This window comes from Equus caballus, chromosome 10 (assembly GCF_041296265.1).
Source record: "Equus caballus isolate H_3958 breed thoroughbred chromosome 10, TB-T2T, whole genome shotgun sequence".
NCBI lineage: Eukaryota > Metazoa > Chordata > Mammalia > Perissodactyla > Equidae > Equus > Equus caballus.
In genome coordinates this window covers 17,844,054-17,872,035 of record NC_091693.1, presented here as the reverse complement: position 1 = coordinate 17,872,035, position 27,982 = coordinate 17,844,054, and the positions used below count along the sequence as shown (strand labels likewise).

The 27,982-nt window shown below is 55.0% G+C and overlaps 2 protein-coding genes across 7 annotated transcripts in view; both read right to left on the bottom strand.

Annotated features, from left to right (window-relative positions):
- DHX34 (DExH-box helicase 34) overlaps window positions 1-15,371 on the bottom strand; it is a 28,556-nt gene extending 13,185 nt beyond the window's left edge. For 2 of the 5 annotated variants that reach the window (XR_011421923.1, XM_070223084.1), the window contains exons 1-7: window positions 15,268-15,371; window positions 11,108-11,980; window positions 8,778-9,089; window positions 6,055-6,309; window positions 3,751-3,853; window positions 2,387-2,604; window positions 9-183 (exon numbers count right to left, since the gene is read on the bottom strand). Coding sequence is in view for 3 of the 5 variants with exons in the window: in XM_070223084.1 (XP_070079185.1) it covers window positions 9-183; window positions 2,387-2,604; window positions 3,751-3,853; window positions 6,055-6,309; window positions 8,778-9,089; window positions 11,108-11,812 (1,768 nt within the window). In the remaining 2 variants the exon portion in view is untranslated. Of the gene's footprint in view, window positions 1-8; window positions 184-2,386; window positions 2,605-3,750; window positions 3,854-6,054; window positions 6,310-8,777; window positions 9,090-11,107; window positions 12,101-13,247; window positions 13,679-15,140 lie in introns of all 5 variants that reach the window. The other 3 variants (XR_011421922.1, XM_070223082.1, XM_070223083.1) reach the window with 2 other exon arrangements.
- A 1,947-nt stretch (window positions 15,372-17,318) lies between these two features.
- On the bottom strand, window positions 17,319-27,117 carry C5AR2 (complement C5a receptor 2). Of its 2 annotated transcripts, none has more exons than XM_014729474.3 (2): window positions 25,985-27,117; window positions 17,319-21,328 (listed from the first exon to the last, which is right to left on the bottom strand). In XM_014729474.3, exon 2 carries the CDS (start codon window positions 21,311-21,313, stop codon window positions 20,300-20,302), a length of 1,014 nt encoding a protein of 337 aa, XP_014584960.2. In that variant the 5' UTR covers window positions 21,314-21,328; window positions 25,985-27,117; the 3' UTR covers window positions 17,319-20,299. The 2 variants fall into 2 exon arrangements, with proteins under 2 accessions (XP_014584960.2, XP_023505767.1); XM_023649999.2 differs by lacking the exon at window positions 25,985-27,117 and adding an exon at window positions 23,245-23,628.
- Window positions 27,118-27,982: the final 865 nt, after the last annotated feature.

Genomic DNA, 27,982 nt, shown 5'->3' with positions numbered 1-27,982 from the left:
GTCCTTACCAATCACGACGTCCACAGGGAGCTGGGCCAGCAGCGACCCGATGGGGGTGAGGGCCTCCGAGCTGTCCAGGGCCCCCTGGTCGCGGAGGTAGAGGATGGCCGTTTCCAGGCTGGCTGGCGGCGGGGGTTCAATAAAGGGGAAGGTTCGGGGGTCCCCGACGCTCATGCTCTTCATCTGGAAGGAGAACCCCACTCCCCCGGGAAAGGGGAACACATGAGCCACTGCGGACACTGGGCAGGCTCAGGGATCACAAACTGGTGATGCTTTCAAAACTCCTGACACACAAATATCCAATCCTCGTGTCGTACACCTGACACTAACATCCTGTTGCATGTCAATTACATCTCCATAAAACAAAAGGCGAAAAGCTCTGCCCATCGCACAAGGCAGGAGAGGAGGGGCTGGCTGCCTGTCTAGCCAGCATCGCCCCCCCAGACCCTGGCCGTGGAATGAGCACACCACCTAAGCCGGGCCACTCTCGGTTCCTCAGCCCCAGGTCCCAGCACCAGGGTGAGGAAGGAGCACGCGAGCCGAGCTGGCCAAGCAGAGTCCTTCCCTGGGAGGCTGAAACGGGAGCGGGAGAGAGAAGTCCCAGCACGCGCTCTGGGTGTGAGGGGCCAGGGTGGAGACCGCAGCCGCTGTGCTGCTCTTCCACGGCCCAGAATTCAGCCCACCCACATGGAGAAAGCCCTGAACTGCTCCTCAGCGGGACTGGCCTCACGATGGACACACAGACCCATAAAATCCCCATTTCTGCTTACAACAGTGTGAGCTGGGCTTCTCCCACCGGCAACCAAAAGCATGCCGATGAACTCAGAGGCCCCGAGGGGCCGGGCCGTGGGCAGAATGAAACGAGCGTGCACCCTCACCCAGCCTGGCACACGTGAGCAAACGGCACCTCTTCGAGAAGGGGACGGAAGAAAGGCTGGCATGGCGGCGCCTGTGACCACGAAAGCGCAAGCAGCTCAGAGAGCCGGGGGCTCAGCCAGCCTCCCAGTGACGTCACCTGCCCGCCCGGCCCTGAGCAGGACGGCACCAGCCGTCCCACCTCCCTCCCTGCTCATGGAGCCTGGATGTCGTCTTGGAGACCACCCAGTACGCACACCAAGACCTTAACTTGGAAGCGCTGGGCTGGGGGTAGGGCAAGGATTTCTTGAACTCTCAGGTGATTCCAATGAATGGCTGGGCTGGGACGCACTGCTCAGATCCAGGGAGGCAACGCCAGCCCCTGGACGAGGACAGGTCACAGCCCGGACAGGTGTCACCCAGTTCTGCCTACAAGACCAGATGTGAGATCGGCCAGGGGGCCTCTGGGAGAGGTTCCCATGGGCTTAAAAACGTGACCCGAAAAGAGGGGGAGCTCGTTGCTTCTGCCTCTGGAGGTAAAGGAGAAAGTGATGCCACACTGCCAGAGCCAGGAGGCACGCACAGGGCAGGCTCTAGAGCCTGACAGCCTCAGATGGAAGCCCCGCTGTGCCGCTTGCCACTGTGTGACCTGGGTGAAGTTACTTTACCTCTCTGTGCATGCATTTCCTCACCCCTAAAATGCATGATGAGATTACTCACCGCAGAGAGGTTCTGTGAGGATCAAAACAGTCACGTACACAAACCCTGAGCACACGGCCTCGCCCACAGTAAGCACTAGGTAAGCGTCCATCACCATTATGATGAGAGCTGCCAACAGACCGAGGTTGGACAGACAGAAGCCCGGGTCCTTTAAGGCATCACTGGTTCATGTAATAACCAAGCCCGGGACGGGCCTATCTCGGGACTTCTTGTTGTGGGAAAGCCAGTGTGCTCTCTGCTCAGGAAGAAGAGAGAGAGCAAAGCGGGGAACTGCGGTGGCACCTGTCACGGCTCCCCCGGGCGCGGGCAGGTGACGTGGTCAGGCGCTCCAGGCAGGGGGCACAACTGGCATTTTTAAAAATGAAATCAAAGGAACAGAGACCATCAGCGCACACGGGCCACAGGAGGGGCTGCTCGGTGCCACGCCCGCGGGACAGCCGCCTGAGAACCCAGGTGAGCTGGGGGCCGCTAGGTGAGCGGGTCTGTTTGTCACAGCCACCTAATCGACGCAAAACTAACTACCGAGATCCAAGGTGTGACATTGAACGTATCGAGAATCCCGCAGTTACTTCCTGACAGCTCTCTGTGACAGCTGAAAGCATTCTGATGGAGGCTCGAGGCTCTCCCTGCGACCCCGTGGATGTGGGGCACAATCGTCCCGGTGACCGGGCTCCGATGCCAGGAAGGGACGAGCCCCTTGGCGGCCTGGCCAGCCCTGCCCTTCCCGCCGACGCCCGGGACAGGCGGTCTAAGGGCGCCCGGGCCCCGCGCCAGCCCTCAGGGTGCTACTGCACCCCCAGCCCCGCCTCACCTGCAGCACCAGCGCATCGAGGGCGACCCTGCGGATCTCTGGGACCGGGTAGGGGGCGAAGGCGTCGTAGTCCGACTCGGCGTAGAGGCGGAAGCAGACCCCGGGGCCCGTGCGGCCCGCCCGGCCCTTGCGCTGCTCGGCGCTGGCCTGGCTGATCCAGAACTCCTGCAGCCGCTGCAGCTTGGCCTGGGGGTCACAGCTCATCTCCTTCACTTTCCCTGGGTGCGGGAGGGATGAGAATCGGGACACAGGAGCCACAGGGCCCCCACGCTGCCCTGCACCCGTTCACTCCTTCGCCGACCCCTCACCTATGCCCCCTTCCAGTGACACGGACCGAGCTCAGACTCCAGGCCAGGCCCAGCCCAGCCCTTCCGCCTCCTTGCCCGCACGTCGCCTCAGTTCTCTGCAGCCTGCGCTCACTCTGGGGGGCAGTCACCCATGGACGCTAGGAAGCCCCTTCCAGGAGCCAGTCCGTGCCAGGCTCTCGGGACATGGTCACAAGCGAGGCAGACCCCCCAGTCTCCCAGGCAGAGCAGACACGACTTCACCAACCTGAGACCAACCCTTTCTCACACGGGACACTCCCTGCAAATGGGACGTGCCTTCAAATCGACGGCACGTCCAGGGTGAACGGACAGCATTTCATGATGTTCTTAATGGTACAGAACATAACGGAATGTCTGTCATCAGCGGCTTCCCCCCGTCAGTCCACTAAGGGGGCCGACGCTGACCGAGGGCTCACTCTGCGCCTGCACTGTCCTAGCACCCAGCTATTCTGACCTCATGTAACCCTCACACCCTGAGGGAGGCGCTGGGAGGACTGCCGTCTCACAGATGAGCAAACTGACACGAGAGGTCGGTGACATGACCCCGGTCACACAGGCAGTGGAGAACCTGGCAGGCGGGCTCCAGCACCTCCCAACCACTATGACGCTGACTTTCCAGAGAACAGTCTAAGTGGGAAGACAGAAGATCAACAGATAGAAAACATAACGCCCACACCATGAAGGAAATGAAGCCTCATAAGGAAATAACGGTAAAGGAGGAGGGGGAGATCACATTGATAAAGCAGACAGGGTGGGCCTCCAATGGGAAGACATTCCCACAGGCCCAGAAATGAGAGGGGAGACAGTGAGCCGCGTGGATATCTGGAGAACGACAGCCCTCTGCAGAGACAGCGGTAAGTGCAAAGGCCCTGAGGCAGGAGCAAGCCTGGAACGTCTGAGGATGAAGATGTGCCACTGCTCCACAGCCCTAACCTACTCCCTCCCTCGGTCTGAAGTTCCCTTGCTACATCTGCACAGCTCCAAACCAAATCCACACTTCTCCCCAGGTGCCTGGGGTGGCTGGGGGGCAGCCCTCACCGGAATCTACTACGAAGCGGATCCCATCAATGGTGACCGAGGTCTCGGCGATGTTGGTGGAGAGGATGCATTTCCGGACTCCAGGGGGCGCTACATCAAAAACCTGGGGGAGAGTGAGTCGGCGGCATCAGGGCCTAACTCACTGACCCACGTGGCCAGTGGCCTCCTGGATGCCCCACGGGCACCTCGCACCCCCAGGTCTAAAACAGCCTAGGGCCCTCCATGGGACCCTGCCTCCTCGAGTCCCCCTCTTGGAGATGGCTCATCACCCACCACATCACTTGGGCCAGAAATCTGGGCTGCGCTGGGTCCTCCCCGCTGCCTCTCCAGCCACAGCCGAACATCTTGAACGTTCCCTCGTCCCCAGACCCACAGCCCCTGCTCCGGCCCAGGCTCCTCCTTTCCCACCCAGGCCCTGCCCAGCTTCTGCCCTGGTCTCTGGCCTCTAGACTCATGCCCTCCAGTCCATCCTTCAAAGGCCGCAGAGGGAGCTGCTAAAGCACAGACTGGCCCTGCCCCCGCCTCCCCAGAATCTCCCATGGCTCCCCAGGGCACTCGGGACCAAGCCCAGGCACCACACTGGGTCTTCAAGGCCCTTGTGGTCCAAGCCTGCCCACCTCTCCAGTCTCATCTCTCCCAACTTCCCCTTCACCATCCGGACCCCAGCCACTCCGCATGTCGTCTTCCAGCTGCCCTGTCTTTCTCTCACCACAGGCCCTTTGCACAAGCCCTTCTCTCGGACCCAAGAGGCAGTCAAGCACAGTGGTTACGAGTGGGCGTCAGCAACTACAGGGCAGCCTGTGGGCCCAATCCAGCTGCCACTTGTTTGTGTGAATAAGGTCTTAACGGAACACCACCTCCGCTGGCCAGTCTACGGCTGCTTTAGGCTATAATGGCAGAGCTGAGAGGTGACAGAGACCACACGGCCCACACAACCTGAAAATGTGTACTCCGCGGCCCTTGACAGAAAAGGCTGTCAGCCTCTGGTTAACAGTATGGGCTCTGGTGCCAAATCACCGAGTTCTGCACCCGGCTCTGCCACTCACGTGGCACAAGTGCCCACGCCTCCCTTTCTGCAACTGCTGAACAGGTGGGGGTGACGACAGGACCTGGCAGGCGGGCCTCGGGGAGGACACAGAGCTCGGAGCACTGGGAGCATGCAGTGAGTGCCCCGCACATGCTGGCTGGGACCCTCTTCTCCCTGCCTGCTTCCCTCAGCCAGCACTTTCCCAGATCTCAGTTTTGAAGTCCCCGCCTCCAGGAAGCCTTCCCTGAACCCACTCTCAGAGCATCCTGAGCCTTCCTCTTCCTGTTTGTGAAACTGTTGATGACTTGTCCGTCTCCAACAGACCAGCAGCCATCTGAGGGGAAGGACCATGGCTTGGCTCCCACTAGGTCCCAAAGAACCCCACAGTGGGCAAGGGGAGGCACGTAGGAGGTGCTCCGAGGTTGTTTCTTCAATCAACAAACAACTGAACGTCACATGAAGGGATTTTCCCCAAGGTGACTCTGGAAGTCAGCCTGCAAGATGGCCCCAGGGAGTCTCACCTCCCGGGATTCACACCCTCATCCAGGACTGGCCCCCTGACCAGGGCAGAACGGGTTCACTCACGGGACACTGCAGAAATGATGGCACCTGATTTCCAAGGCTGGGTCACAAAAGACATCGTGGCTTCTGCTTGGTCTCCTGGGGAGAGCCAGCCACCACGCCGTGAGGACACTAAGTGGCCCCCCAGAGAGGCCCCCAGCCCACAGGCAGCCATGCGGGTGCACGTGTGAGAGAAGGCAGCTCCAGCCCACATTGAGCCTTCGGATGATTGTGGCCCTGGCTGACGCCTGAGCGCAGCCTTGGCACAGGCCCTGGGCCAGGAGCTCCCGGACCCCCGACCCCCAGAAAGTAGGTGGGAGATATTTACTGCTCTAAGCTGCTGGGTCTGGGTAATCTGTCACACAGCAGTAAGTCACTAACACGGTGGCCCAAAGCCGCCTCTCCCAGCACCCTCCATTCCAGCCAGATGGGCTCACCTTTCCCCACATCCAACTCAGGTCCCCACCTCCACGCCTTTGCTCACGCTGGTCCCCCACCTGGACTGCCTTCTTCACGAGATCCTCCTCGTCCTCCAAAGCTCAGCTCTAATGCCCCCACCTCACCAGGAGGCGCACCCTCCCCACCCCCAAGAGAGGTGAGCAGCCCCCAGTGCAGCTGCAGCGCGGCTTTCTGGAATCACGCGCCCCACCCACGCCTCCTCCCCTGGCGACACTGCAGACCCCACCTGCCCGACTCGGCCTGGTCGCGCGTGCTACCTTGTCCTGGTCGGCCACAGAGAGGGCGCTGTGCAGCGGCAGCACCACCCAGCGCTGGGTGTGGCTGGCATAGGGCTGGGCGGCCTCGAGCACAGCGCTGATCTCCGCCATGCCGCTGAGGAAGACCAGGAGGTCGCCCCGCTCCTCGGGGGGGTACTTGCTGTCAATGGCCTCCAGCACCCTCAGGAAAGGCCGCGGGTCCAGCTTCTCTGACTTGGACGTCGTCGGCTCCGCCTCCTGCGGCTGGTACACGACCTGTGCGGAGACGGCCCCGGGTAGCAGGGCACCCTGTCACTCCGGCTCGGAGCCACGGGGCGGGGAGACCCAGGCTGACAGAGAGGACACGGGCAGGTCAGGCAGCAGGGGACACACTCAAATGGGATATTCTGAAGAAGATACAAGAAAAGGACAAAGGGCTGAGGTAACAAGAAGCTTCTGGGGGCTGGTAGTTTTGGCTGTCTTTAATCTGGGTGCTGGCTGCACGCGGGTATTTAGTTTGTGAGAATCCACTGAGCTAGACTTATGATGCACATTCTTCTGTGTTTGGAGAAAAACTTCAACAGCGAAACCACTTTAATGGGGGGAGCCAGGACCAAAACCCTAGAATCACGTCTCAGAAAGCGTCCGCACCCTTTTTACGGCTGCTTAGAAGACAGAGGGATGGGCACTGAGCACAGAAACCACGGGGGACAGTGCATTTCCTGGCGCTAGGAACCTGGGGGCTGGTCCCAATTCTTAGTCCGAAAGCACGCGAGGAAGGAGTGGATATGAAACCGTGGAGGAGAGAGCCACATGGAGAGCGCCAGCCCGAAGGCAGCCGTGACGTCCCCCTGGAGGCCCGCAGGGAGGGGGCAGATTCTCCTTTTCCTACTGACCAACCGGAAGCCAGAGGGCAGGGGGTCCATCCACGCCACCCACAGGGGCCAGCCTCCCCGGGAGGACAGCAAGACAGGAAGGGGAATGAGATCTGGAAGGGCAGCGACCTGCGCAGGCTCTGCCTGTGAGCAGGAGTCAAGTCCTGGCCGTGCCACGCCTGAGTCGCCCTGTCAACAGGCGGCTTCACGTCGTGAGCTGCAGCTCTAGCCTCAGGGGCAGAAATTCCTGCCAGAGAACTACTGAGGCTGCTGTGAGGGCCTCACATGATCTGAGGCGCGGTAACTATGGAGCACGTGGGACACACTCAACGTTAGTGCGATCGTCAGGGAGCCGGCCCTGGGGGTCTAGCGGTTAACAGTCAGTGCTCTCACTGCCACGGCCCGGGCTCATCTCCCAGTCAGGGAACCACACCACCCGTCTGTCTGTCGGTTGTCACACTGTGGGGGCTGCCTTTGCTGTGATGCTGAAAGCTATGCCGCTGGGATTTCACATACCAGCAGGGTCCCCCATGGAGGACAGGTTTCAGTGGAGCTTCCAGACTAAGACGGACCAGGAAGAAGCAGCTGGCCACCCACTTCCAAAAAAACGGGCCATGAAAACCCTATGAATAGAATGGAGCCTTGTCTGATGGAGGCCAGAAGGGGAAAGGATGGCACAGAAAGACTGGGCAGGCTCCGCTCCGCTGTCCACGGGGTGCTCGGAGTCCGAATCCACTCAACAGCACTAACAACCAATGATCATCATCACCATTACTGATAAAACCAACACAGAAGCCATAGCATACAAGTGAGAAAAAGGGGGAAGTTCAGGCAGAGGTTGCTGAGGAAACTGAAGGGATGGGACGCTGAAAACGATCTCCGCCTAGTTCAAACAGAGCAAACTGTAGGAGGACCAAAAGGCACATTATTGTCCACAAATACCAAACGCCCTGTCTCTCCCCTAAGACGGCTCTCTTAGCTTCAGCATCTTCAGCCACGGCTGCACCTCAGCGCGGGCACGTGGACTGGAAGGCGGTGGGGCAGGCCCACCCCCAGGACTGCCCACCAGGATGAGGTGGGGTGTGTCGAGTAGCGTGGGGACACACGGTGGTCCCCAGAGAGTCTGCGCTTTTCTTCCCGGCACGGCATCACCCAGAGATTTTCCAGCCTCCTTTGCAGCCAAGAGGGGCTCGGAGACGAGAATAAAGCAACGGGAACGTCACGTGCAACTGAAAGACGCTTAAACTGCTTTTCCTGGACTGTGGCTCCCGCCCCTTCCTGCAAGCAGTGACCACACAGACAGGACAACACCCTAGGACAGCGGTTCTGCCCCCCTTGGGGACCTCTGGCAACAGCTGGAGATATTCTGGGTTATCACAACTGTGGGCGGAGAATGCTGCTGGCATCTCGTGCAGAGGCCAGGCATGCTGCTCAACATTCTGAAAAGCACAGGCAGCCTCCACTACCAAGAACGCTCCAGCCCCCAGCGTCACCGGTGCTGAGAGAAACGCTGCCCTACGAGATGGCAGAGCAACGAGCAAGGAGGAGCCTGAGTCCCTGAAGGACCACATGGAACGGAGCTGCCCACGAGCCTGGACCAGCCGGACTGTGGGATAAGAGAAATCAACATCTGTCTTATTTGAGCCTTTAGATTTTGGGTCTCCTCTAACGAGCCCTTAGCACTCCACCCAGCACATTGTAAATGCTCAGAAAACAGCAGCTTTAAAGGAGAAAGAGAGACAGAGAGTGCACGAGAACGTCCTTAAATGAAGAGACGGGACACAGAGCAGCAGGGAAGAGAAGGGACAAGTCCAGCTGGCCAGGGACGGGGCAGGAGGCGTGGGGACGTGGGGAGGGAGGAGCACTGACCGTGATGGGGAAGAGCCTTCCGGGCACCTGAACCACCGGCGCGTCGCCGAAGTAGCTGGAAAAGAGCGAGATGTTGATGGTGGCCGACATGAGGACGACCTTGAGGTCAGGCCGCTGGGGCAGCAGGCGCCGCAGGACGCCCAGGAGGAAGTCGTTGTGGAGGTGCCGCTCGTGGACCTCGTCCACAATGAGGACCTGGTACTGCGGCAGGCGCGGCTCCCGCTGCAGCTGCCTCAGGAGCAGCCCCACCGTCAGGAACACGATCTTGGTGGCCGGCGAACGCGTGCTCTCAAAGCGGATCTGGTAGCCGACCTGGGGGGTGGCGGGTGGGGGGTCAGGAGAGGACCCTGGACCGGGCACCAGCCCCCCACCTCGCCCAGACGGGGAATCGGAGCAAACGCAGCCCCTGCCATCAGCCCCTGGAGTCCCACAGCCTCGGGCTGGAACCCCACCTCTGCCACTGGTGCCCGTGACTGCGGGCAAGCAATTCCATCCCTCAGGGCACACACTTCCTTCTCCTCGGTGCTGAGCACCATGGGTGCTAATGCACAGAAAGTGTGTGGCGCAGAGCCTGGCACGTGATAGTAATGAATTAAAACAGTAATAACCTTTCTTTGAGTCCTCACTGCGTGCCAGCAACTACTTCAAAGCTTTCCACATAGCAACTCATTCCATCCTCACGACCCCCACACAAGGGAAGAACCACCGCTATCCTCCCTCACAGATGGGGAAACTGAGGCCACGCCTCCAAGGTAACACAGCTAAAGAGAGGGATTAAAAGGAAATGTATTTTAACCCCTACCTCACGTCACACAGACACACACACAAATCATCATCAGACGAGTTATTGTTCCAAAGGTAAAAGTCTTTAGAAAAAGATAGAAAACTCCTTCATGACCTTAAAGTAGGCAAAGATTTCTTAAACGGGACCCAGAACGCCAGCCATAAAAAGGAAGTGACAGACCGGATTATATTTAAATGAAAAGACACAGTCACCAAAAGACAGGATTCAGAAAATGAAAGACAACTCACAGAGCAGCAGAGAAGATGTGCAATAAATAAATCCTGCAGAGGACTCATATCCGGATTCTAGAAAGGCCTATAGATCACGAACAAAAAGACAGACAACGAAACACAAACGGGAAACAGATGGAAGAGACGCTTCACAAAGGAGGACCTCCAAACGGCCAATAAAGACACAAAAAAGTGGTCATCAAGTAAATGCCAATTAAAATGTGCCACCACTATATACCCATAGGAAAAGCCAAAACAGCGAAGATTAACGACACCACACACAATGTTAGAAGCCAATACGACCTCAGTAAAATAAAGAAAATTAAAAAAACATAGATTGATGATAACCAGCATTGGTGACAATGTGGCACACGCGGCTGGTAGGAGTGTCCACTGGTACGACCACTGTGCAAAACGTTTGGCGGTATTTACTAAAACTAAAACACACACACAGATCTGACGACCCAGCAATGCCACTCCTGGACATACACCCAACAGAAACACACACCCGAGACCAAAAGGTACATTCTAGAACATTTACAGCAGCACCTTCACAAGAGACCCTAAAACGGGAAATCCCCCGAAGCCCCATCCACAGCAGAGGGGACAAATGCACGTGGTGCCCTCACACCAGGACACACCCAGCAGTGAGACGGAACGGTGGACACCCCTACGTTAGACTTCAGACAAATCTCGCAAAACTAACATCGAGCGACAGAGGCCAGACACAAGAGACGACGTGCTTTTTGATTCCACTTATAGAAAGCAAAAAAAAAAAAAGAGGCAAAAGTAACCTGTGATAGCTTAAGTGTCACAATCTAGCACTACGCACAGTGACAACCCTTGGGAACCTCAAGGTCGTAACTGGAAGGGGACACAAGAGGGTCTCCGGGTTGCTGGTTTGATTTTTTTGATCTTGGTGCTGGTTACATAAATGTATTCCACTTGTGCAAACCCACACATGACATGTGCATGCTGCTGTGACTACAGTCAGACCTTCAGGAACAATTTTTAAGCGGTAGAGCCTGGATTAGAAGCCCAGAAATCCTTAGAAAGAAAGGTCCTCATTCTTTTTTTGCTGCTAAAAAAAAATTTAGGACAATTCCAATTTCTGGCTGTGTGAGCGCTATCCTGGGGAATGTCAGTGGCTTTGTCATTCGGACCATATTCAGGCCACTCTGCAGATAAACTTCTAGAAGAATCATCGCTGGGTCAAGGGATCAGTGCTTTTGTAAATTTTATCGATCCTACCATATGGGCAAGCAACTTATTCCTCGAGGTCACCGGAAAAACTGGACCCGTTAGGGCCCCCTCACCTGGGAGCCGTACTGACTGAGGCTCTCAAAGCTGACGCGCTTGGCCAGCGAGATGCAGGCGATCCTCCGGGGCTGGGTGCAGGCCACGTGACTGAAGCCGGCGGCCAGCAGGTACTGCGGCACCTGAGTGGACTTGCCACAGCCCGTGTCGCCCGCCACCACCACCACCTGGTGCCGCTCCAGCGTCTGCAGGATGCGGCTTGCATACTGGGCGATGGGAAGCGCCGCGCGCTCCCGCTGCAGTCTGGCCAGCCGTCCGAACGCCTGCTTCTGGCCGAAGTCCAGATAGTGCAAGAGGGCTCGGCGGAACTCGGACACTCTGTCCCGGGGCAGGCGGCCGCCCGGCCCCCGAGAGCCCCGAGGGTCGGGGCCGAGGACGGAGAGGTTGATGCGGTAACGCGGGTCGTAAGCGCGAGGCAGGTCGGCCAGCGCCGGGATGCTGCGCTCCGGGGGCCCAGCATCCTTCTCCTCCTTCCGGGCCGTCTTGAGATGCTGGAATTTCTGCAAGCGTTCAAAGAAGGTCCAGAACTTCTGGCACTCCTCGGAACCCTGGCGGATATAATCCTCGTCACGGAAGAAGGCATCTTCGAAGAGACGACGTGTCTCTGGACAGTTCCAGTCCCATTTCTCCGGGGCCTCCTTCTCCCTGGGCGCCCGGGGTCGGTCTCGGTGATCCCTGCCCTCCCTTGTCCTGGGAGGAGGCATGATCTGGCTGGTCACGATGCTGTCGCAAAACCGGCCTCGGGGCTGATCACCTGGACCGAATCTTCTCCTCTATTCCCCACCTCCCGCAGGGAGAGGTCAGAGCGTGCAGTAAGGAACCACTTCCTCCTCACAGAGCCAGTGTGCCTCCTCACCGATGCCACAGGACACCTGCAGGCAATGACAGAGTAAACGGCCCAGGGCCTGGGTCACACTGGTGACACACAGGGCACCTCACAACTCCTGCAGCGATCTTGGGATGGACACGCGTTCATCCTGGGTTTGCAGGCCCTGCATGTATGTGGGAGAGAACAGAAGACACTCTTCATTTTTAGAAATGTTTACTGAAAGCATGCTGTTTGGCAAACACCAGACTAGGAGGAGGGCGAGTAATGAGGGAGACCACCCCAAGCCCCCACAGGTGGTCACGGTCACATGTGAGATAGACATGTTACCCGACTCTGACAATCCAGGGAATGGGGCCGTGGGAGCCCTCCGTGACCATGCTCGAGTCAGGGAAGGAACCCCAGAGGAGGGTACAAGAGGCAGGACCTGAGAGAGGGGTGGTCTAAGGAAAAGAGAAAGGCAAGGCTTCCTACCCTGGGGCCTACTGAGCTTCAGGACACCAGGAGCCCTTTGAAACGAAGCCCGCGATTGCAAGCATGGCGTTATGTATGTTTTGGTCCTGCCTCCTGGCACACCCCTTCCTTCTTTTTCTGCTAACAGTTCGCACCTTCCTTGGGAGGGCAGCCCTTCCTGGATTCCACACGGTCCTGAGAGCCATAAGTCAGAGACCCCTGACCAGTTGGGCAGGTGACCAAGGGCTGGCCACTCATGGTACCCTTCACCCCCTTCAACCAGTGATGGGTCTGAGGAGCGGACACAGGACCCGAGGAGGGCCAATTGGGGCCTTTCTCTGGAATTTACACTCAGTTACTAGGAGAGAGCTGTCATTTTACCTACTGTGGCTACGCAAAGATGACATAAACCCAGGGCCATTTGTAGTAGCCCCTGAAGATGAGCCTTCCCTAGAAAAGAGCCCACATGTGGGCACAGCGAGGAGGAGCATGCACAAGGATGGCACCAAGCCACGACAAGGACAGAAGGGGGGAAGCCTGGCAACCTCACTCAGTGCTTGGGGCTACGTTCCCTCCAACCCTCCACTTCCCGGCTACGCAAGAAAATCTCGGCTTCCAGTTGGGGTTCTGACTTTCAGCTGCCTCAGTCCTAACTAAGACAGAGCACATCCTCGTCCGTGCAGTTTTCCGGAGGGATGTCGGTCACTCAGATTCTTAAATGATCAGAGCCTTCGTGGTAAAGGCTGTGGAGGCAAGCAGATCTGGGTTTGCATCTCAGCTTCGTCATTTACTAGATGCGTGACCAGCGGCAAAGTCACTTCTTTGAGGCTGATTTCTACATCTATGAGATGGGGACATACCTATCTCAACACACCGCAGTGTTTATCACCACGCAGGCACAGACAAGGTCACTAGTCACTGGCACTCAAGTCCAGTGCTTCGTCCCCGTGATGACCAACACGGGGAAAATGGCGAGAGAAGGGGGGGCACGTAACCTGGGGAAAATCACACTCAAGAGGCCACAATTCGCCTTCACAATGTTTTCACCCACTCTGCCTTCAGCCTCTCAAGGGCCACCAGCGAACAGAGCTCAGAGACTGGATCTCTGAGTCTCAGCGGGAACTCAGGCCGACCCTGAGGGTTATTAGAGCCGGGTAAGGGTTTCGACTGAGGAAGAGCTTGTGAACGGCCAGAGCTGTTTCCCACAGAAGCGGCAGCTTGTGGGGAGCGCACGTCACTTCTTGGTGAACACCTGGGCTGGGTGATGCCACCCTGGCTTCAGAGGAAACTTCTGTTTTAGGAGGAAAGGAAAAGGACAAGGCCTTGAAAGGTTGCTGTGATACTGAGGCAGTGATCCTCAGAACAGGACAGGGACAATGAAATGGAGAGCGTGCCTCTCGGGCTGCAAGCCGCCCATGCACGCATCTGAGAGCATCCTCATGGCTCTCCAGGAGTCTGTTCTCTTTGTCAACCTCTTCAATTGTCTGGATCTGCTGGTTTCTCTCTGACTGTCTCTCTGACCATCTCTTGGTCTCCTGGCCTATCTTTCCTAGCCTGACGGCTTTTCCAGGTTTTCTCTGCTTCCCCATTTCCTCCTCTCTGGCTCTCCATCTTCAGGTCTCAGTCTTGTCTTTTCCAGTCCATCTTGCTAACCCTCCTCCTCTCTCCTCCCTTTCCTAGTCTGGGCCCATCTCACTTCATTGGTCTGATTCTCTCCCACTCTGATTCTATTTTTTAATCTGATTTTCTCTCCAACTATCTTCCTCCACCTGACTTTCTCATTTTCTGACTCTCCATTTTTGTCTCTCCCCAGTTCTTCCTCCTCCATCACTGTCTCTTCCTCCATCCTGACGATCTCTCCATCTCTCTCCACTTCTCCATCGGATATTCCGTCTCCCAATTGGCGGAGGCTTTCACAATAGCTAACGCTCACTGGTGTATCAGGTACTATACCAAAACACTCATATATATGCACATGTGCACATACACACGTACACTTTTCTCACAACCCTAAGAAGATGCTGTTAACAGCTATTTCACTGAGCCACAGAGAGGTCAAGCAGGTAGTAAGTGGCAGGTGAGGAAGTCAAGCCCAGGGATTCAGGTTTTGCTCCTCTTTCTCCATTTTCCCCTGATTCTCCATCGCCTGGCTTTATCCCTCCATGTTTAAGTTCGACACTGTCTATCCGCTCTCCCTCCATCTCTCCGGCTGCACTGTCTCTTCATTTCTCTCCATACTGAGGATTCCTCCATTCTTCCTGCCTTGACCCCCGCTTCCCCATCCATCTCGCTCCTTCTCATCTCCGCTTTCCTCTCCAAGTCTCCCTTGGCCGGCTCCTCCCGTCTCTCGATCCCTCTCGTGGCAGCTCTGCCAGGTTCTCCCTATGGCGCTGTCTCCACCCTTCCAGGTGCGTCCGACTCTGCCCGTCACTCAGTCCTCGTTCCTCCACTTAAACTGTCTTCGCCTCAGCCTACTTCTGTCTCCGCTTCCCGCATGTCCCCAGTCCGCGGGGCGATCACACTGCTCTCCCGGGCTCCGCGAGCGGCTCGCGGTGGAACCATCAGCCTCTTGCCCTCGGTCTCCTGGTTCTCAGCTTCCCTCCTCCCTCGACCTCCCTGTCTCTCGGTCCCTCAGGCTCTGGAAGCTTCTTTGCATGCCTCCATTTCTTTCCCTCTCGGGCCTCTCTGTCCCCCAGGTTCTCTCGGGGACGCTCAGGCCCCACCTCCGTCCGCTCCCCCCCGGGGCTCTCGACCTCCTCCGACACACGCCCTCAACTCTGGGTTTCCCTCCCAGCCGCGGCTCGCTCCTCAGCTCCCCAGACCCGCTCCGACGCCGGCCGCCGCCACTGCCGCCCCGCTCAGCCGCCCCGCCTCCCTCACCTCACTAGCCGCCACCGAAGCCTCCAGTTCCGGCCCCCAGCGCCCCTCGCGCGCCGGAAGCCGGTCCTGCGCCTGCGCACGCCACCCTGGCTCCGCCCCCTCTCAGACAGAGGAGCCAGTGGGCAGCTGCGGGCGACCAAGACCCACTCTGCGCCTGCGCACAGCGCGCCCTGGCCCCGCCTCCGGTGATGCTGCGCCCTCTAGGGGCTGCGGTGGATACTTGCAAGCGCCTCCTCCTGGCCCGGTCTCTTGCGCTGTCATTTGCACCCCAGGATCTGCGGGGCGCCGGGGTTTTGACCCAACAAGGGAGCTGGCCAGGCCCCAGACACTGTTAAAGCACTGTCGTGATGTATGAATTATAATTTATAATTATTAAGGCGTAATCCTATTAATGTATAATTCACCCTATCAATTTGTTAACAGATAACTCGACTCCCCAGCCTCCTGAAGGCAGGGGCCAGTGCTTTGCTGGAGGTCCTGTGTTCTCCAGCCTCCATCACAGGGATTAGACAGTCGGTACATGTTTGTTGAGTGAATGATCAAGTGAACGAGAAAAGTGAGTCCTCTTTCGTCCTAGATGCGCCAGTCTTTGGGGGTCCGAGCCTCAGTTTCCCTATTTATAGCCTGAGGATATTCTCACGTCTCCTTCAAGGTTTTTGGGAAAAATCAATGAAAAAGTATTCCGAAGATACATAAACTTTTTCACGACTGTGCATATGGGTGCTCAATAGACATTAGATCTTTTATTTTTGCTATAATATCCTCCCATCATTCTCCTTTTCCCTGAGGCTAATATTGGCGTTAAGAAGGTAGAGGCTTCGGTTCTGGATTCAGATCTAGGCACTGAGGATGGAGCAGTGAGCAAAACAGATAAAGTCCCTGCTCCCACCAGACACATAAATAAAAATAAATAGAATGTCAAGCAGGACTGCCAGAGCTCTGTGGAGAAAGATGAAGTGGGAAGGGGGCAGAGAGCGATGCTATTTTAAGCAGCCCGGTCAGAGGAGACCTCTCTCGGAAAGGAGTGTTTGAGCAGAGAGCTACAAAAGGGGGAGGCAGTGAGCCACCGAGATCCCTAGGGGAGAGCATTCTAGATGGAGAAAACAGCAAAGGCTGAGCTGGGAACAAACTTGGTGGGATCAAGGACCAGCAGCTTGGGGAGGGGGTGCACACAGAAGGGAATGAAGTGATGAGAGGAGGGCAGATCATATATATATACCATGGCGAGGACTTTGGCTTCTGATCTGCGGGAGGTGGGAGCCATCGGAGGAGTTTGAGCCGAGGAGGGACAGGAGACGTGATCTGACTTAGATTTTAACAGAATCTTCTGGCTGCCTTGTGGGGAACCGACTGCAGGAACCAAGATGAAAAAAGGGGACCAGAGAGGAGGCTGCTGCCATAGGTGGCAAGTGGTGGCAGCTGGACCGGGATGATGGCAGAGAAGATGGGGAGAAGTGGTCAGAGTCTGGACGTACCTTGAAGGTAGAACCCAGAAGGATTGGCTGATGGATTAGCCATGGAATGTGGGAGAAAGAGAGGCATCAAGGATGACCCTGAACTTTTGGCCTGAATGCCTGGAAAAATGGAGTTGCCATCACGTGAGATCAAGAAGATGAGGAAGAAAGGCTGAGAGAGAAAATCCAGAGTTCCGTTTTGAGCATAGTAAGTTTGAGTTACGTGTTGGACATCGAGCTGGGATGTCAAGTGGGAAGTTGGACGTAATTATCAAACCTCTGGGGAACAATTCGGCCGCAGAGAGACCAAAACATATGTCGTTATCAAAGGAAGACGGGGAGGAAATTGACCAAACATTCTGCTTAAAATTTGCAAAAGAGAACTACAGGTTTTTAAAGGAAAATAGGAGGGAGTAAACAATAAATGTGCAATTCAGAAAAAAGTCACAACCTACCAGCGCTAGAACTGAGTAGCCAGCTTGAAACGAGTTCTTGGAAAAACTATTAAGAACTGGTTGCTTGGAAACTTAAGGAAACCAATAAATTCAAGGTAAAAATAAAGAAAAACAGAGAAAACACATTTAGGAACAAAAAAGGGAAAGTTACAACAGGCAAAAGCAAGATTCTTTTTAATGATCAAGGGACTTCTATGTAAATTGTACAAATACATTTGAAAGCTTTCATGAAATTGATTTCTTAACAAGGAAGGCTAATGCAAGAAGAAATGAAAACAAATTTCACAAAGCACAAAAGACCTTTATAAAATGTAGCAAAGAAGAACTCTTAAATAGCACCTGGCCCCAGGGATGAACAGCAGGGTTTCTCCCAATTTTTCGTGAAGCTACATAAATTGTCCCAGGACACGATTCTTTCTACAAGGCAATCTTGGTCGTAGCAATGTGTGCATGAGAACTCTGAATAAAATATCAAGGAATAAAATGTGTATTGTTGAGGACCTACTATGTGTCCCTGTATCAGATAGAGAAAAAAGAGGTCCCCACTGTCACTGCTCACAGTGTAGCTGGAAGATAACGGTATAAACAAATAAAGGTAGTTTGGCTGTCTCCAAGGCCTGGCATGGGTAGGGGAGAGACAGAAGTTAAGGTGGCCCAGCTGTTGCCCTCGGGGAATTTACAGTTTAGCTGGGAAATTGTGCTCTGGAAACTTGGAGAAGAGACGAAGACTGCTTTCTCCTTGGGAGGAGAATGAATCAAGGAGGGCTCCCTGGAGAAAGTGTCTTTTCTGCAAGGCATTGAAGGAAAATCTTGATGATTAAGAGCATGGGCGCTGGAGTCCAGTAAATGTGGGATTGAATCTCAGCTCTATCATTTCCTTGCTGTGTGATCTTGGGCAAATGACCTCCCCTCTCTGGATCTCAGCTTATAAAATGAAGCATTTCCCTGGGTGGTTGTAAGAATTACCTTAAAGGAGAAACTATGTGGAAAGTGCTCTCCTGGAGTAATGACACTACACACAGGTGCCACTTCTATGTGATTTAAAAGATCTGAGCAGGTGAGATGCTAGAGCAGCCCTGTCTAACAGAACTTTCAGCAATGATGGAAATATTCCATGTCAGCCCTGCCCAATATGGTACCCACCAGCCACGTGTGGCTATCGAACTCTTGAACTGTGGCTAGTGCAACTGAGGAACTGAATTTTTTTTTTCTTTCTTTCTTTCTTTTTTTTTGATGAGGAAGATTGGCCCTGAGCTAACATCTGTTGCCAATCTTCCTCTATTTTGTATGTGGGACACTGCCACAGCACGGCTTGATGAGCAATGTGTAGGTCCATGCCCAGGATCTGAACCTGTGAACCTTGGGCCGCTGAAGTGGAGCATGCAAACATAACCCCTACGCCACCGGACCGGCCCCAGGAACTAAATTTTTAATTGGAATTAGTTTGAATTTGAATAGCCACAGACCGCAAGTGATGACCAGATTGGACAGTGTAGATCTGAAGGGCGTTCAGGGCAGTGGCACCAGTTTGAGAAAAGGCCCAGAGGCACGAAAATAATACAGTCCACAGGCTGTGTATTCGCTTCCCTTGGCAGCTGTAACAAGTTGCCACAAACTTAGTGACTTAAAAACAGCACAAATTTATTCTATTACAGTTTTGGAGTCGGAAGCCACAGTCAAGGTGTCAGCTAGTCTGCGTTCCTTCTGGGGGCTTCGAGAGAATCCATTTCCCTGGACTTTTTCAGCTTCTGGAGGTGCCCGCATTCCTTGGCTCGTGGCCCCTTCCTCACTCACTCTGATGTTTGTTTCTCTTGTCACATCTCCTCCCACTGACTCTGACGCTCCTGCCTCCCTCTCATAAGGACCCTAGAGATGACATTGGGCCCAGCTGGATAACCTAGGATCCTCTCCCCACCCCAAGATCCTTAACTTAGCCACATCTGCGAGGTTCCTTTTGCCGTGTAGGGTCACAGATTCAAAGGTTTGGGGGTTAGGGTCTGGGCCTCATGAGGGGCCATTATTTCGTCTGCTACAGGATCTGAGCAGCTAGAACATGTGGAAAGAAGCCTCGAATACTAAACTCAGGAGCTTGGACGTGGCCTTTCCTTCAAAATAGATCCATAGTCTGTCGCTCTCTCGCCACCTCTGCCACTAGGACTTTGATCCAAGTCACCATCATTTGCTTGGACTATTACAGTAGACTCCTCACTTCCCTTCCCTCCTCTCCCAGAGTCCCCATCAGCAATCAGAGGAATCCTACTAAAATCGGAGTCAAATCAAGATGCTTGTCTGGTCAGAACAGGGTTTTCTGATTTAGAAAAACAATTTATAGAATGCTCCATTTTGAATTTCAGATAAACAACCAACAGTTTTTTAGCATAAGTGTGTCTCAAATAGTGCATAGGATATACTCATGCTAAACAAATTTTGCTGTTGTTTGTCTGAAACGCAAATTTAATTGGGTGTTTGTATTTTGTCTGGTAATGGTAGCTCAGAACCCTCCCATGGACCCCCAGACACACGCTATGGCCCCAAAGCCTTTCCAAGTCCGGCCCCCCACTACCTCTCTCCCTTCTTCTCACACCACTCTCCCTCTTGCTCACGCTGGTCCATCCACACTGGCCTCTTCCCTGTTCCTGGAATATGCCAAGCACATTCTGCCCCAGGGCCTTTGCACTTGCTGTTCTCTTGCTTAGAATGCTTTTCTCTCAGATTTAAGCATGACTCCTCCCTCCTTTCTTCAGGTCTTGGCTCAAAATATCGTCTTACCCAAGGGGCCTTGCCTGGCTGACCTATATCCCTGCCCCACTCATCCCTCTTTGCTCCTTTAGGTTCCTCAGCATTTATCACCACTTGACATATTCCACATTCCTCCATTTCTTTGCTTATTGTCCGTCTTCCTCCACTGGAATGTTAGCTCCTTGAGGGTAGGGATTTGTCTCTGTTTTGGTCACTGCTACATCCCCAGTGCCTATAAGAGGGCCTTTCACACAGCAGGTGCATAACGAATGTTTTGAATGAATAAAAGAATACATGACAATGTCATTGATCCCCTGGATCCAGCTATGCCTGAAGCTACCTTGTGAAATGAGACAGGAAGATACAAACCAGTTTCCGGCTAGCCTAGACCTCCATCTCCGAGACCAGGTCATGGCTGGTGGATTTCTTGCTGACCTCACTTTCATCCTTGCTCTGTGACTCCTTCAGGGCCCAGCGACATGCGGCTGGCAGTGACCGGCGCAGCTGAGCCCGCCCGAAATACAGGAAAAGCACGGGATTGAGGCAGCTGTGAGCAAGAGCAAGGCCCACGACCAGGGGTTCAGCCCGCAGGGCCCGGGCCAGGAGCGCGGAGTGTGGGGCAGCCACGGCGAGGACCAGCCCCAGCATCTGGTAGGGGGCCCAGCAGACAAAGAACCCCACCACCACGGCTATGCCCAGCGGCCAGCGGCGTTGGGCCACGTGACACAGGAGGGCACCGTGGCAGCTGGCCACGACCACCAGGGGCCCCAGGAAGCCGAAAATAAACCGGATGGCGGTCACGGTGCTCTCAGCCATGACCGAGCCCCCGTAGTCCACCACGCACTCCAGCCGGCGTGGGAAATGCTCCTGGTGCAGCCGGCGGTAGATGGCCGAGGGGACGGTCAGCAGCAAGGCCAGCGCCCAGGCTGCCACACAGGCCGCACGCACCCTGTGCATCCGCCGAGCCGCGGTCCCCCAGGTGGGCCTGAGGGCCAGCAGGCAGAGGTCGGCGCTGAGCGCAGCCAGGAGCAGGACGCTGGCGTACATGGACAACAGGATGACGGAGGGCAGGGCCCGGCAGCCCACGGCCCCAAACGGCCAGTGGCCCCCGCGGGCGATGGGCACGGCCAGGATGGGGAGGGAGCCACAGCAGAGCAGGTCTGCCATGGCCAGGTGGAGGAGCCAGGTGACACCCGCCCTCTGGCGGGCCTCTTTGCCGGTCACCCAGGCCACCATGGCGTTGCCCGGCACCCCCACCAGGAAGACAGCGGCATAGAGCAGGAGCGGGGCAGTGCCCAGGGGGTCGGTGGAGGCGCAGGCGTGGTCCGCGCAGTCCACGGGGAGGTCGGGCAGGTGGTCGTAGTGCGCGTAGTCGTAGTTGAGGGACGCGTTCTCCATCCAGGCCGCAGACACCTGGGCGGGAGAGAAAGGCCGTGAAGCTGTGGGGAGGGAAATTCGCAGGCTCCAGGGCCCCTCGGGCGTGGGAACCGCAGCCCGTTAGCATCCTGGAGACTCGACTCTGGCCCCGTTACAAGGCCAGGGCGTTAGGATATGGGAACACCGGAATGATTCGCTGGAACGTGCTAACTCTAAAATGTTAGCACCCGCTCACAAGCAGTCAGCTTGGAATTCCGCAACACGGCAACGTTAGAGAATTGGAATTCCAGATGCTGAAGGCTTGGAACACAAGCTCCTGAGCGTCAGAGCCTTCTAGAATGTTGCAGTGTTAGAACACCAGCATGCTTAAAAACCTCAGAATTCAAAATAGCAAGCCAGGAGAACCCTAGCCAATTATTTGGAATCGCAGAGCATTACCGTCGAATTTCAGCGTTGATGGAATCACCCTGTGTTTGTGCTGCCCGAGAAGGTGGCTGCCACCTTGGAAATGGGGCCAGTGCCACTGAGAAATGAAATTTTCGATTTTACGTAATTGCAATGAATTTAGATAGCCACACGTGGCCAGTGGCTTATTGGAGAGAAGTTCTAGAACATTCCAACGTTAGAATGCTAGCCCATTAGCAACCTGCAATTCTAGAGTTTAAAATATTGGAACCTGACTATTCACCAAGAGGGTAGAAAGTTAATATGTAGTCACAGCAAAAGTACTTGTCTTGGTTCTGCTTCATCTATATTTTCGAATCTTGGTGCAATGAAAATGTCCCTCTGGAGGAATTTTGTCACCTTTTTTTTTTTTTTTTTTTTTTTGAGGAAGATTAGCCCTGAGCTAACATCTGTTGCCAATCCTCCTCTTTTTGCTGAGGAAGACTGGCCCTGAGCTAACATCCGTGCCCATCTTCCTCTACTTTATATGTGGGACGCCTGCCACAGCGTGGCTTGCCAAGTGGTGCTGTGTCCACACCCAGGATCTGAACCGGCGAAACCCGGGCTGCCGAAGCGGAACATGTGCACTTAACTGCGGCGCCACCGGGCCAGCCCCCAACCTTTTTTTTTTAATATAAACTAGATCATAGTAAAATATACAGATGGCAAAGTGCACATATCACACAGGTGCACTTGCTCGATTTCACACTCCAAAGTTATTCATGTAACCAGCAACCAGATGGAGGAACAGAAATTTCTGGAATCCCGCTAGAGCAATTTTTAAAAGTAATGATTGAAAACAGGAAAAATGAAACGTTGAATTCTCTACAATTCATTCACTCATTCAACCCAGCTCCTGAGTACCCTCTCTGTTCCGGGCACGGGACACACAACCGGGGAGAAGGCCCCCAAAACCCTCGTCCCCTGGGAGCTGCCACTCCGGTGGGAGGAGTCAGGTAGGAAAGGAAGGAATTTTAAATGAAGGGCCTCAATGAGAAGGTGACAATTTGAGCAAAGCCATAAAGGAGGTGAGGGAGGGAACCATGTGGGGATCTGCAGGGAAGAGAGTGCCAGGCAGAGGGAACAGCCAGTGCAAAGGCCCTGAGGTGGGAACATGATGGTCTCGTTCAAGGAACAAATGAGGACGCCGGCCAGAGTGGAGTAGATGAGGGGGGTTGGGGAAGAAAGAGCAGAGAGCTATCGGGGGCCACGTGGGGGCATTGTGAAGACTTTATCTTTTGTTCCATGTGAGATGGGAAGTGTGGGAGGATGTTGATCAGAGAAGCAACGTGATCTATCATAGCAATAATAACAAGTATCGTTATGATTATTATTAATAATTATGAGCCACTATCTAGGGAGCGCTTGTGTTCCGTGCTGGGCAGAGCTCCAAGCACCTTTCAATGTTATATCATTTGATCCTTATAACGACCCTCTGATTTTAACTCTATTCTTATACCCATTCTGCCGATGAGGAAACTGAGGCAGAGAGAAGCTGAGCAACTTACCTAAGATCACTCAGCTGAGCAAGTAACACAGCTGAGTTCTGAACCGTGTTAGTCCCACTCCGCAACTCCGGGCCCTAGAATATTATCCTCCAAAAATCTGAGATTCGGGAGCGTCGGAAGGCAGAAGAGCTGGGGGCGCTGAGCAACCCAGGCTCCGAGACTCCGGAGGAGCAGTTTCGGTTGGCTGTTTCTCAGTTTCCTCGTCTGGGAGGTGACAGTCACCAAGGTGGACCTACCTCACCGGTTTGGGGAGGCCCAGAGGAGTCAACATGTGTAAAGCACGTGGCACAGCGCAAGGGCTGGGATAGACGGCAGACGCTCCCGCCTGATCTCAGTGACCTGGCCCTGCGGCTCTCTGCTGACTCTTCTGGGCTGGGTGGCACTGAGCTCCAGCTGGCACTGACGCAACAGGAAAGGCAAAGGAGAAGCTGGGGCGCTCCCATCAACCCCCTCCCTCAGGCCAAGTAGCAACCAAGAGGTCAAGCCACTGGGTGCGTGTGTTCCGAGTCTGGCCCTCTGCTTTCGTGTTATTTTCATCAGCAGAATAAAAATGTGTGCCAGCTTTCAAAACGTGAACCCGCACCAGCTGTGTGGCCTTGGGCAAGTCACTTAACCTCTCTGTGCCTCAGTTTTCCCATCTGTACAATGAGAATAATACTATACCCACCTCAGAGGGAGTTGTGAGAATTCACCAGGTGAGCAGGCGTGAAGAGCTGAGCCCAGCGCCTGGTCCACACGGAGCACGAGCCACGAGTTAGCTGCTGACACGCCAGCCAGGCACACCCTCCCTCCCCACCCCACCTGGTTAAAATCCAGGGAATTTTCCTCGGGTGAGTAACCCCATCAGTCGACGATATTTCCCTTTAAATATAATCAACACAAATGGGAGCCTTCAACACCCACTAAGTCATCTCTCAACCTTTTCCACTCAATTGTCTTCCATCCGTTTCCCTGTCTGCACCCACATCATCTCTTTTCTTCACAATGGCCTCAAAATCTGTCCCCAGGCTGGGCGTGTCATGCTCATTAACCAGCCTCGGACTGAGGGACCTCAAATGAGAATTGTGAGTGGCATTATTATTTTTATATTTTTTCACAATAAATATATTTATGTATTTATATCTCTATATAAAACATAATTGCTATCATTAATATTTTGTAGTAATTTGAATAATAGATGACGTTTATTGAGCGTCTGTTGTGTACCAGGCATAACCCTTTGAACAACCCTTTGGGGTAGATATTATTATTACCGCCATTTTCCAGAGCATGAGTTGGTCCCTGCTAGAACAGCCCCTGGCACACAGCCGGTGCTTAGCTGATGCTCAGTGAGTAAAAAAGAAGGAAACTGAGGGGCTGGCCCGGTGGCGCAGTGGTTAAGCGCGCACGTTCCGCTTCTCAGTTGCCTGAGGTTTGCTGGTTTGGATCCCGGGTGCAGACATGGCACCGCTTGGCAAAAAGCCATGCTGTGGGAGGCGTCCCACATACAAAATAGAGGAGGATGGGCACAGATGTTAGCTCAGGGCCAGTCTTCCTCAGGAAAAATAAAAAAAGGATTGGCAGTAGTTAGCTCAGGGCTAATCTTCCTCAAAAAAAAAGTGCGTTGGGAAGTCAGCCAGCCTTGCTGGGACTTCTGCTCCGGGAAACCGTGGGGAGGAATCCGCTAAACAGAATCCACTGGGCACAGGATACCTTGTCCCCCCTCCCAGAGAAGCACACATATGCTCCCCAAAAAGATGTGTTCTAGAATGTTCTCAGCCGCCCAAGATGGAAACCATCCAAAGGCTCAGCCACAGGAGAATGAACAAACAGATCGTGGTGTATTCACGCAGTGGAACATCCACACACGAGAACGTGGATGGATTGAATCCGCACGATGTGGGGGGGAGAGAGCCAGACACGCAGGAGAATTTACAGAACAATCCCTTTCACATAAAAGTCAAAAATGGGCAAAAGAGGGGCTGGCCGGGTGGCACAGCGGTTAAGTGCACACGTTCCGCATCGGAGGCCCGGGGTCTGCTGGTTTGGATCCCGGGTGAGGACATGGGACCGCTTAGCAAGCCATGCTGTGGCAGGCGTCCCACATATAAAATAGAGGAAGATGGGCACGGATGTTAGCTCAGGGCCAGTCTTCCTCAGCAAATAAAAAAGGGGGATTGGCAGCAGATGTTAGCTCAGAGCTAATCTTCCTCCAAAACAAACGAAAAAATGGTCGAAAGAACCACAGGGGATGGCGCCTGGGAGGGGGCCCAGGGCAGATCTGAGACCGGGCTTGTGCTGTCTCTTGACCCGGGCACTGGGCACCTGCGTGTGCTCGGCCCCTGGAGATACCGGAGCTCCCGGTTGTGATGCACGGGCTGTCTGTCTGTATGTGACCCGTGAAAATGAAGTCACAGAACCTTCCTTAAGAAGTGGAAGCGCTGGGTCGAAGGGCTTGTGCATCAGGCACATCGCCGTTCGGTGGATTTTCCAGAAGCCGCAGGGGCTCCCACAGGATTGAGCACGGCTTGGCTCCACACCCCAGACTGTGACAGCGTATTTGGATCCTTGGGCAAAAACTTTCCTGTCGGGCTGCCCGAGGCAATTCCAAGAGTCTGGGATTCAGATGTGGATTCCAATGCGATGGTGACAAGATTCCACTTCTCGATTTCTCATTCTGATTCCCAGATTCTGAAAATAATAAGTCTAAAACACGGAGATGGTGAAAACCGCCCCCCCCCACCTTTCTCCCCATCCTTACCGTCTCTTGCAAGAGGATCCCCAGTTCAGCCAAATGCCACTTGGGACTCGATGCGGGCCCACAGCCAGGACCCGGGAGGCCTGGGGTCCCTCCTCCTCGTCCGGCAGCTGGTGGATTCCTGGAAGTTTGCCCCGTTGGCCAGGGCTCCGGTGGGACGCCGCCGGGCACTGCCACCTCACCGGCCCCAGCAGATCTCCATAACCAGGGACAAACAGGAGTGGCCTTTTCCTACCCCCAGGGTGTATTTGTCCTGTGTTCTTCCCGTGACTCAGACATCCCAAAATTACCAGGCACTAGAAGGAGCTGGACAGGGCTCCGGTGGGTGGAGAGCTGGCTGCGTTCCCCCACCCCAGGCTCAGTGTCACCCGCTTCCTGGAAGCCACACCTGTGTGTGGTCTGATCTTCAAGGCCTGGGGCTCTTGGCCTGGGTTTGCTCTCCCCATGGGGCGCTCTGAGGTTTTCCTCCCCCAGCACCCACGGCCCGCTCCCCGCTCCCAGCCTCCAACTGTGTGCCCAGCCCCTCCCTCTCTGCAGAGTCTCCAGGACAAATAAATATTCCTCTAGCCTCCCACGTTCTGAGGGACACAGCCCAGGGTCACATCCTCCACAAAAAGTCCAAGGCCACCAAGAGCAGGGCCCGGGGCCTCAGAGGCAGACACAATACAGACAAACCCTGTCTCCTCTGTGGGCCTCAGTTTTCCATCTTTAAAATGGGAAGGTGGGGGCCGGCCCGGTGGTGCAGTGGTTAAGTTCGCACATTCCGCTTCTCAGCGGCCCGGAGTTCGCCAGTTCGGATCCCGGGTGCAGACATGGCACCGCTTGGCAAGCCATGCTGTGGCAGGCGTCCCACATAGAAAGTAGAGGAAGATGGGCACGGATGTTAGCTCAGAGCCAGTCTTCCTCAGCAAAAAGAGGAGGATTGGCAGCAGAGGTTAGCTCAGGGCTAATCGTCCTCAAAAATAAATAAATAAATAAATAAAAATAAAATAAAATGGGAAGGTGTTGACCACCGCGATTCTGAAGCTCCCTCCCGGCATCATCGCACGGGGAGCGACAACGTGGACCCAAAGCCCAAACGAGAAGATTCATGTTCCAGGTCCACGGTGGCCGGGTTTCCGGGCCTCAGACATCTCGGAGCCTCAACTTCCTCATCTGTGAAGTGGGTGCGTTGCCAGGAGCGTGAAATGGGTGAAGAGATTTAAAACACACACAGCAGCGCCGGGCACACAGGATACGTGATGGATGCATGATCGTTACATTGACGGCAGCACAAAGAATAGAAGGGAAATTCTTAAAATTTACATGAAGAACGCAGGCTTAGCAAGAGGAAGTGGCCTCGCTCCTTAGTCAGCGGTTTGTGCATCCCCACTTCTCTCTGTGTGTGTTCTAGAGGTTCGGGGCATCTGTTGATGCATTTCTTTCGTTGTTGTTTAGAGAAGAAAATCGCGTTGTTAGAGGAAGATGCTTCTGGGGACAGAGACTAGACTGTGTGAGCCGAGGCGTCTCCCGGCGCCTCTCCTGGTGACCTTGTCTTGGCCGAGCCAGGCCCGGGATCCCTGTGGAAACACATGTGCCCTCTGCCCGCTTTCACCAGGCTCGGGGAGGCCGCCTCATGTCCCACGTCCCGCCAGCCCCGGGCCCCCGTGGGACCCCACCCTGGTGGGAAAAAGACTGAGATGGAAGAAACCCAAGGTGGAGACTGTCCGTTATCAGCTCCGGCTTCGTCTGAGCTGATGAGCTTACAGGGATGTGTTTCTCGATGGTTCAATCTTAATAAACTTCCCCACCGCTGTCTCTCCAGGAGGACGTTTCTCAGATTCTGGGAGGCTGAGGTTTCCTGGTGTCCCTGGAGCTGCGGGCTCCTACCTGGGGGTCTGAGGGATGCTAGGGGCCGAGGACAGGCTCTCCACAGGCCTGAGAAGGTTGGAGGGTGGGTTGGGGGCCACGCTGCTCTGGGAGGCGGGAATCCTCTTACAGCCACCCTGCGAGATGCTGGGC